This window comes from Hoplias malabaricus, chromosome 15 (genome assembly GCF_029633855.1).
Source record: "Hoplias malabaricus isolate fHopMal1 chromosome 15, fHopMal1.hap1, whole genome shotgun sequence".
In the NCBI taxonomy this organism is placed as follows: Eukaryota; Metazoa; Chordata; class Actinopteri; order Characiformes; family Erythrinidae; genus Hoplias; species Hoplias malabaricus.
Genome location: NC_089814.1, coordinates 9,125,744 through 9,136,975, shown reverse-complemented (window position 1 = coordinate 9,136,975; position 11,232 = coordinate 9,125,744). Strand labels below are relative to the sequence as shown.

The 11,232-nt window shown below is 40.3% G+C and overlaps 1 protein-coding gene across 1 annotated transcript; it reads right to left on the bottom strand.

Annotated features, from left to right (window-relative positions):
* Window positions 1–11,232, bottom strand: ube2r2 (ubiquitin-conjugating enzyme E2R 2). The gene is made up of 6 exons (XM_066645999.1): window positions 10,570–11,232; window positions 9,271–9,472; window positions 6,195–6,281; window positions 5,991–6,088; window positions 5,586–5,720; window positions 1–3,433 (listed from the first exon to the last, which is right to left on the bottom strand). Exons 2-6 carry the CDS (start codon window positions 9,445–9,447, stop codon window positions 3,178–3,180), a joined length of 753 nt encoding a protein of 250 aa, XP_066502096.1. The 5' UTR covers window positions 9,448–9,472; window positions 10,570–11,232; the 3' UTR covers window positions 1–3,177.

Sequence of the window (11,232 nt, the reverse complement as noted above, 5' to 3'; positions counted from 1 at the left end):
GTGTTTTCTCTGTCTGCGTGGGTTTCCTCCGGGTGACTGTCTGTGAGGAGTGTGGTGTGTTCTCTCTGTGTCTGCGTGGGTTTCCTCCGGGTGACTGTCTGTGAGGAGTTTGGTGTGTTCCCTCTGTGTCAGTGTGGGTTTCCTCCGGGTGACTGTCTGTGAGGAGTTTGGTGTGTTCCCTCTGTGTCAGTGTGCGTTTCCTCCGGGTGCTCCGGTTTCAGACTCCGGAGTCCAAAAACACACATTGGTAGGTGGATTGGCGACTCAAAATGTGTCCGTAGGTGTGTGTGTGTGAGTGAATGTGTGAGTTGACTGGTGCCCCCTCAAGGGTGAATTCCTGCCATGCGCCCAATGATTCCAGGTAGGCTCTGGACCCACCACGACCCTGAACTGGATAAGCGCTTACAGAATGAATATATATATATATATATTATTTTTTGAGGTTATTAAGGCACCAGTACACACTTAGTAATATAACTTGGAACACATTTTTAGGAATTCTCAGATCTTAATAGCCAGCTGTTTGCTTGTCTGAACAAACTGTTGAAAATATACTTAAAATCTTACATGATTAAACATAAACAGGAAGTAAATAATGAAAAGGGACAGCAACTCAAAATGGGTGGCCTAATGGTTTAATTGCAGAGGAGCATGATTTGTTACTCCAGTAAATACACTGTATTGTGATCAAACAAGCACCGACTTAAATGACCACGCTGTGCAGTTTTCAAATTGCAATGCACTCATAATAATAATAATAATAATAATAATAATAAATTTAAACCCATTTTGCAGTGATCTGCTTAAGTGCTTGCTTAAGTGAATATTTGTTTAATGTGATTCTGTCTGTTACAACACTACAGTAAGAGAAACAAAAGGAACTTAAAGCAAACAATGACTGAATCATTTAGCATCCACCTTAATACTATAAGGCATGGCAAAGAATTGCAAATTTGTGTCCATATTGTGAAAGAGAAGATGTCCTTAAAATGGTGGTGGACATTTGCAAAACGCACCCATGACACACAAACGATAACATCCTCCAAGCTAAGCTTCAGCTGGTCAGAGTCACCAGAGTTTCTGAGGTGTATGGGAAGTTATTTAGACGATTTTGCTGTGCACAGGGATGTATATCACAGGTTTCTATGCAGGGAAGAGTCATGAGAAATGCAGAGAATTATTGATATTTTTTTTCTTTTTTCTTTTCTTTTAAAGTGCTGTCCATACGCAATGTCTCCAGTCACTTCCCAGTGTTTAAACTTCCCATTTTGAATATGAGGGTCCTTTTATGCATCTTTATTCCAAGAACATCTGTGCAGAGTTAAAAGGTTGTTCATCGTCTCCAACTTGCGAACGTTGTCCCTTCTGCACAATTCTTGTTTAGGGTTTTCATGAACAGGAATCAACGTATGTCAGCATCCTTGGCTGATTTTGCTGGGATACAGTAAGTGTATACCTGAGACCCCAAGTGCATCAAAGACCACATCCCACACCATTAGCGAGGGTACTGCTCTGCGCCTCAACTCATAAATGACACATTATAGAAAACATTTAAAACAAACACGTGCATGCTCTTGAAAGCTGCAGGCTCTGCTGGGGCCTGTGGACAGAGCAAAATTTAAGGTATGGGATGAGTGGGCTCATCAAGAAACACGGATGAACCAAATCGTCCTTGGCAGTCTATAATCTCAAACCCCATACCTCAATTCATAAAATCAAGTTTATAGACAAAGTGCTGGAACAAGGTCAGCTCTGATATAAAATTAAAAGTAAGATAAAACAAGATATAGCGATGGTTAAGAGTAGTCACTCCACGGTGCAACTAAATGCTTCTACCAGATACCTATACCATGTGTACACTTAAAAGTGAAGCTCAGTTACATCACCATCAGCCATACTCACAAAATCTTAAACCAGGGTCAAAAGTGGGACTTTGTCACTGAGAATCGCCATTTTCTTAGCAAGTCTGTTCACTATAGTTTCTAAGTCAGCAATATATAGCAATTCAAAGGCTTTATATTACATCTGTAACTGAGTGTAGTTTGACAATGATGTCCATGTTGATGCTGCAATTGTTTGAAAGTATGTGTGTATACTGCGGTAGCACCTGAAAGCACCTTCATTGCCATGTACTTTGACATTACAATTTAATGGCTCAAAAAATAATTGAAACTATTTGGGGTCTAAAGCCTAAAAACAGCTTGTGACAGCTTGCATGCAGTGAGTTTTTTTTTCATTAAGATTATTTCCTTTACTTCTGTGAGTTGACTCACTCTTTTCATCTCAAATACTTACCTGGTAAACTACACAAGAGCAGAGAAATCAGTCATAAACAGGTGCTCATGGGAGGATACAAAGCACTTAAAAGCCCTGGCTTGTTGAGTGGTGGAGACAAAAGAAGAGTGCAGAAAAAAAAAAGAATGAAGAACATTCACTCACTGGACAGACAGTGCCATCTGTTACCACTAAAGCATGTGAGTTGTGTGGGTGGTTAAAAGGTAAGACAAGGAGGGAATGGGGAGTTAAAGAGAAAGAATGCGAGGCATTAGATTTGAAGATGCTAGGCAGTTTGTGTGCACTACCAAAAAAAAATGGAAAAACTATTCTCCACTGAAAACAAGTTATGCGTTTTAAAAATGAATTCCATCAAAGCCAAGAGCACACTTTGAAATCATTGAGTTGATAAGGGTGGATTGAGAGCCATGAGTATCCAAAAGCCCTGAGGTCCTGAGGCAGGGAGAATGAATGCCAGAGTGACAAGGACAGGTCTATGGCTGAGTTGTATGTTAAAGCCCCAATCTGGAACCAGTGAAACACCATCAGCTTATCACTGGAACTGTAGAGTTGAATTGACTTACAAAAAAAGTGATAAATGTATGGTGTTACAGCGCTCATATTATTTAAAATCCTCTTCTCACTACCACTGTCACTTTTGGTGAATCCACTTTGGGGCTCTAAAAATGCATAATGCATGGTTATGGCTTACACAGAAAATTTAATCATATGGAGATGCAATAGGGGGAGAACCCAAGGTCAGAAGTTTTAGGACAGAGTGAAACATCAGCAGCCTAAACAGAAAGTCAAGGACACAGTAGGGCAGACAGACAGAAACATGATAATCAGGGTGGAGTATGGTAAAGCTGGAGGGGTCAACGTCACGTTAAGTGTGGAAGGAGGTCAAGACTCCTCATTGCCGGAGTCGTCCTCATCTCCAAAGCAGTCTCCGCTCATTTCCCCTGCAGTGCCACAAGCTTCTGCTTCATCATCGTCGTCATCCTCTTCCTCAATGTCATCATCGTACAAGTCGTCATAGAGCAGATCCGAGCTGCTGTTGTGAGAAGGCACTTTGGTCTGGATGCAGTACTCTGCCAGTGTGGTGGGCACCTTCACCCCATCCCTCTCTGCGTCTGCTTTTGTGGACAGCACTTGTTTTCTGTGCATAAAACAACACAAAGTCTAATCAAATGTCCAAGTACTCACTCAATCAGTGGGAAATCATGTTTCAGAATGTTTCCAGGACAAATTCCATAATAATTTCCATGACATATTAACAACTTAAAATGATGAAAATCTTAAAGACCCACTGCAGTTGAAATAAAGTCTATAACCCTGATAACAATGTGTCAATGTAATGTTAATTATATACTCAAGCATGTATCATGAGTGAAGTAAATAGTCAAAGTCATGACTGAGCATTTCTGTTTTGAAACTATCCTCAAGACACACATTCACACCTACAGACACTTTTGAGTCGCCAATACACCTACAAACGTGTTTTTGGACTGCGGGAGGAAACCGGACCACCCTGAGGAAACCAATGCTTACTCGGGGAGAACACACCCTCACAGTCACCAGGAGCCGGGCTCAAACCCACGATCCTGGAGCTGTGTGACTGCGACACTACCTGCTGCACCACTGTGCCACCCACAATTTACACTAAACTGGGCACAGGAAATTACAAAGATGCAAAACTAATCTTGATGGATAAATGATCCAACTTTATACTTTTCCTTACTTTTAAACACTAGAAAAATACAGGGGTTGGACAATGAAAGTGAAACACCTGTCATTGTAGTGTGGGAGGTTTCATGGCTAAATTGGAGAAGCCTGGTGGACAATCTTCATTAACTCCACACTGCACCAGTAAGACCCTGTGCATCCAATGGTTCAAACATTGTGTCCTGAAGGCGGTGCCATGTATCAGGACGACAATGCACCAATACACACAGCGAGACTGGTGAAAGACTGGTTTGATGAACATGAAAGTGAAGTTGAACATCTCCCATGGCCTGCACAGTCACCAGATCTAAATATTATTGAGACATTTTGGGGTGATTTGGAGGAGCGAGTCAGGAAACATTTTCCTCCACCAGCATCACGTAGAGACCTGGCCACTATCCTGCAAGAAGAATGGCTTCAAATCCCTCTGACCACTGTGCAGGACTTGTGTATGTCATTCCCAAGACGAACTGACGCTGTATTGGCTGCAAAAAGAGGCCCTACACCATACTAATAAATTATTGTGGTCTAAAACCAGGTGTTTCAGTTTCATTGTCCAACCCCTGTAGTTTTGAGGAAACGTGTATCTTGTCAGCTGAAAAACAACCTAGACATTCACAGTTGCCAGTATACAATATGGGTGAACATGCCCTACATATGAAAAGAAAACATATTAAAAGTGACATTATAAGACATATTTTGTCAAATTGAGAAGCAGTAATAAAATGCAGACCTACAAAGCCCACTTTAGTAGGTGTATTTGAATGGCCACTGAGTGTAAGTAGCCTTAAACTTACATTGATCTGTCATAATAGTAACAACCCTCTCTTATTTCTACACTCACTGCCCATTCTCTCAGCTCCACCTACCATACAGGAGCATTGTGTATTTTAGCAATTATGGACTGTTGCTCATGCATACTTTGATAGCCCTGGACCTCCACAGGACCACCAGTGTGTCTATTTACTGTCCACTATTCACTGTCCACTGCACACCAACCTTGTTGGTCCGTCCTGTAGATGTAAAGTCAGAGACAGTAGTTCAGTGGATACTGCATATTTATGTTAGTCGTTCTCAAGTCTTTCAACAGTGGACACAGGAACTGTTGGCTGGATGTTTTTGGTGGTGGACACTAAGAGGTTCAAAACCTCCAGTAGCACTGCTGGGTCTGAACCACTTTTACCAACACAACATACATTGCAACACCCATCTGTAATGGTAGAACTACAAACTACACCTTCATGGTCAGTAGAGCTGAGAGAATGGACAGTAAATATTAAAAAAGGGATGTGGTGTTGTTTTTTATGGCTGATTAGTGTATATTACAATTAAAATTAGATTATATAGATTGGGGTGGCAAGTAGTGTCACAGTCACACAGCTCCAGGGACCTGGAGGTTGTGGGTTCAAGGCCCGCCTTTGGTGACTGTCTGTGAGGAGTTTGGTGTGTTCTCCCAATGTCCACATGGGTTTCCTCCAGGTGCTCCGGTTTCCTCCCACGATCCAAAAACACAAATTGGTAGGTGGATTGGCGACCAATCCAGTCAGTTTGTATGAACACGTATTACTTGACTACAGTGTTTTTACCTAATGATTTCAGCATACTCCTTGTCCTTTCCCTTGCTGTCCCTCCATTTGCGGAACATGACCGAAGCATCGACGTTAGCCGGGGAAAAGGTGTTAGGCTCATTCAGCAGAGAGATTACACTCAGTAAGATAGTTCTACAGAAAAAAATGAAAAAGACTATTCAAATTAAATACATCTGAATGCATGGAATTTTTACATTTAAAATCTAATGCATTCCCCCTTTTGGTATAACCATCACTGAAATCAAACATTTTCTTTGTGTAATGTTCATAACATGTAAAGGGCATCTGGCACTGAGTAAGGACGTAATTTAAATGTAAGAAAATATGTATATTATTTGATACAAAATGATGAAAAACTCTCTGATATCAGTGGAAACAATATGCACTAGAGAATTACATCACCTGACATTCTGTGTAGGGTTCCACCTCTCTGAGGGTAACTCTCCACTCTGGGGGTCATCCACAGGAGGGTGCAGAATGGAAATGCACACATCACCATTCTGGGGGATCAGACACAAATATTATAATGATCAAATTTACAGTAATGATCAACATTTGACCATAAAATTGATAACTGATAACAACATACACTAATATTTTGATTACCTCATATATGTTTGGATGCCACATCTTGGTTAGGAAACGGAAAGTTGGAGGTGAATATGGGTAGTCAACAGGGAATTTTATATGGGCCTAGAGATAGAGAAAAATCTGATAGGTCTGTTCTTTGTACCCATTCTACAAAGAAACACGTATACAGATATCCAAGTTAAATAAATAATAACAAAAATTTACACTGAACAGTCACTGGATTAGGAACACCTACCTTGTATCTACATTCATTGTTCATTTGATTAGTTTCACTTACCATACAGAAGCACTTGGCAGTTCTACAATTACAGACAGTAGTCAACCCACAGGACCCACTCAGAGTAGATATGACGTTGTGGTAGTGTGTTAGTGTGTGTTGCTTGAATTTTTAAACACTGCACCCACTCACTGTCCCCCTGTTAGACACATCTACTGTGTTGGTCCACCTTGTAGATGTAAAGAGCACTGCAGCACTGTTGTATCTGGGCCACTCGTGCAAGTGCAACACACCACCACCACAACCACCACATCATTGTCACTGCAGCACTGAGTATGATCCATCACCCAAATCATACCTGCTCTGTGGTGGTCCTGTGGGGGGGCATCCTGAACATTGAAGAGCAGGGTGAAATAGGAATATGAAAGTATGCAGAGAAACAGATGGACTAAAGTCTGTAATTGCAGAACTACAAAGTGCTCCTGTGATCCGTGGATGTAGAAACAAGGTAGGTGTTCCTAATCCAGCAGGTCAATTACAGTAAATAAATAATCACACCAAATACAATGACAGTATGCAACAATTAATTCCATCAGGCACTCACAGCAAAAAAAAAAAAAAAAGCTCATATATACATGTTGAGCTCAGTGTGGCTGTAGCTATTGTCATAGTCATCTAAAGTCAGTCCAGTTTAACTGAACTGTTGAACTACAGTGTGATGAGCCCTCAGGACAGGAATGTTCTCTTCTATGTGGAAAACATCTCACCCGTAGTGCTCAGAGCTCACTGTGTGTCAGACAGGAGGAGGAGACTGACACTCTACAGCTCATCCTTAACACTACAGAATTTAAACTCATGAGGTGTTCCTAAAAACAGGCAGCAGACAACAAGATGAATTATCATTTACTCAGTCTAGTAGGGTGGTTCAATGCACTGTAACATTTTCATATCAAAATAAAATATTCATCATTCTCCTTCCTTTAAATTTGTTCAAAATATTGTAAGAAAACTGAATCATGGACCTAGTCATGAAGAATCAAATTGAATTTAATTATTACACCTGTATTATCCGATTTATTTCTATCAGATTTTTCTAAAATAAAATTTGAAACATTTTCCATTTAAACATTCAGGTGACTATGCTAGGCATACTGTCACACACCATGACAGTGGAGTTCTCCATGCTGTCCGTGCTGCTAACAGAGACGCTGAGCAGTACATATTTAATTTACAATGGGAGGAGCTCACGTCTGCTTCTACACAGATACCACTATCAGGGTCCAAGCGTTCAGTAAAGCCTACGTCATTTAACTCCGCTTGCATTCCCACACTCTGGCCTCACTGGCACCTTTCACAGCTCTAGAGTCACTTGAAGGGCCAGCAGTCTTTCATTCTAAGGACCATGATATCATCACTGTGCAGTACTGCAATGACTTCACTGATTGCAGCCATATTAATTACATTACTTTGATACTGAGTATTTATGAACACTGGATAAGATGATTATTGCAAATATGACACTACTTGCTGCTAATTAAATCTGAACCGTTATATTCTATGTACTGCTACTCAATGCAATGAATGTCATTTACTCTTTATTTTAAGGCTACATCAGTGCAATGGCATTTACTTCATAAAAAACATAATACACAGTTACTGGAATAATCTGTAAATACATTTTCAAGTGTTGATTTATAACTCCACGACCCTGAAATGGACAAGTGGAAAAGATAATGAAGATGATGATGATTTATATCTAAGCAGTACTTATTTAGCCTTCAAACTGTTACAGTTTGACATGCACTGATTTTTTATCTTGTTTAAATTCATGAAATATTGCAAATAGTAACCATTAAAAAAATATTAACAGAAAGGAAAAATGCTATTTATTTTCAATGCATTTTCACTGTTACTTAAAAACAGTCAGAAAACCCCATCAAATTACTTGTGTACAGACAATTAATTGCTCCAATATTATTTATGCATGCACTGATGGGGTAAACTTGGGAGAGACTCAGTATGTCCTTCTCTCTTTCAGTTCTCCTACTGAGATGCCATTTATATCTGTCAAACCTATAAATAGAGCTATATGAATTGCATCACTTGGGACTAAGGGAACAAGAGGGAATGAATGATGGGGCAAAGGAGCTGGGGGTTTGGGTAGTGCCAAGCTACATCAACAACATGACAATGCAGAAACAACACTTCCATCACAAATAACACACAGACTGCACACACGCATGTGCACACCCTTGTGGGTATTCTTAAGATAGTATGTCTTACTAAGCAACAAAATAAAGCCTTTTGAGATGTTCAAACTGATACCGCTAGTGTGGAAAGAAAATGTGTTTTTACTGTGCCCCCCTTGTGTCAACATGGCATTCAGCAGTCAGCTGATCCACCCCTTAGGGAACATTATTCCAAGTGTCAAATGTCAGCACAAAGAGGTCCCAAGATTGTAAAACAAATATCATACTCATAACACTATGAGGACCATGTAAAACTGAGGTTGGGTTACTAACGTTTAGTGACAGAGAACAGTACTGGGTAGTCTTTGATATCTTATCATTTTAATTAAATATTGCATATCATTATACGTATTTTGAGGGTATAGCTGCTTTGAAAAACTAAGTTTAATTCCAGATGTCTCCTTGACACTCCCAATCATTGCATAGATTTGTTAGTTTCATCACTAGCATGGCTGATCTACTATAATTAGGTGTTTATTTGACTGCCAGGAGGTTTGGTAATGGTTGGACAGATCGATTCCCAAATTATTTAACCACTTATTAAAATAATCTTTTTTTCTATTTGACTACAGTTATAATATTTGATTTTTACACAACACTACACAAATGTTTTGCTGGGACTGACCTTAAAGTAACCTCCTTCGTAGAGTGTGTTTGGAGGCCCAAAGATAGCCACTTCCCAGTTGTATAGATCAGACTCCTCAACCAGGGTTATGCGGAATCCCTCCACTGGCTCCTCCTGTAGAGACTTCAACTCCAGCATTAAGGCCTTCTGTGAGCTGGGCATCTGCTGTTGTGCCATGACCACTGTGCTTCTGCAACCACACCTGTGAGAGGACAGGGGTTAAATGGTTGATAAAGCTTTTTCTGGCATATTTATCACCACATCTTTCATACTAATAGTGCAAACATTTGTAGACCCCTTCTAATTAGTAAATTCAACTAAAGGCACAGACAACTTGTCCAATCTTTAGTAAAAAAAGCACTGTTTATAGAATAGGATTCTGTGAAACAGGTGCACATATGTTACAATGCTCAATGCTCACTAGAGTGGTATACAGCCCTTATCAATGGGATGTGAAACAACAGACCCTGACCTCACTAATGCTCCAGCAACAAGTATACATGTTTTTACCACAGAAATGGGTGGACAAACCCCCATGAAAGGCTCGATAAAAAGCAGCTACCAACAAATTCCGGACGTGAATTTCATGTATGCACATTTAAGTACATTACTTACAACAGTAAACATTAATTACTGTAACACTGTTTATCTCCAGTTCATGTATAACATTTAAAAACCTGCCACTTCACTAAAAAGGAATAGATATTCACGAATATTCAAGAAATAAGGGCACTCATTTACAGTAAGACATTTGAATACGTTTTGATGTTCCACTGGGTGATTCTGTTCATATAAAAAGACTTAAACCCCCTAACATCATCTAAAAACAAGTAACATGAGAACCTAAAGAACTGTGCATTACTTCATAAAACGTCTAAAAAACCATGTCCTTGTTATTGTTTCTGATCCATATCTAATCATTAAACTCCTCTACTGCTGTCTGTGGTCAACCATTGCTCACAGCAATGTTTCAACATCTAGTGCTAAGTTTTCTTATAAGATTAATAGCCTTAATTCCAGGGGAAACTTTGTATAAGCTGACGCCTACAAACTTTTGTGCATAAAGTTTATATCTTGCTGTCAGCACCGAGCACTTGATCACACACCATTGGATTACGTGTCGCTGCCGTAGTCAGAGATTCTTATAGTTTAAAATAGTTTTAAAAAGTGCTCATAAACCCAGACACAATGCAGTTCACAGTTCACGTGGTGTACTTTTACACATTACCAATTAAACAACAACAACAACAACAACAAGTCAAGATGAATTTAATAACACAACAGGAATCGTGCATTTACCTTATGTATTTATACTAAAATTTCCAGTTAACAGGAGATTCCTGTATATTAAACTTATTCCTCATGTACTTAAAGGCTATTTTAAGTAGATGGGATCTTGAGTAGTTTAATTCTTCACAAAGGTCCTTCTGAGGATCTTTTGAGAGGTGGTTTGTAAAGGATACTTTGCTGTTTTTGCTGCTGGCCTGTAGCTCCTTCTCTCTGCTGCTGCTGCTAGAAATAAGGGAAATGGGGGGGAATGAGGGAGGTATCCTCAGCCAATACTGAGCCCCAGCTCGAAAATAAGTCTACAAGAGACGACGGGAGCGACCATGAGCACAGATTAAGAGTGAGAGTTGTTATTGTGCGCTGTCATCTGCGTCGTCTGTGAGCTCTGAGTGCGCCGTGGTTTTGTTTACTCTCCGCTCGGAGCCCTCAAACAAAACAAAACAAACCAGAAACACCACCACCGGAGCCCGCGGACCGTTATAACCGCCGCCGACACTACACCTAGCTTGTCAGGTCCCTAACGGCTCCCAGACTCTCCTATGTGCCTAAATTAGTGAGAGAAGCCGAGAAAAAGAGCCGAACCGAGCCGAACCGAGCCGAGCACTGCTACATCCTTCACCAACAACCACCACCATCACATCACCCTGCCGACGCTTCCGCCTCGCGCCCCTGCGC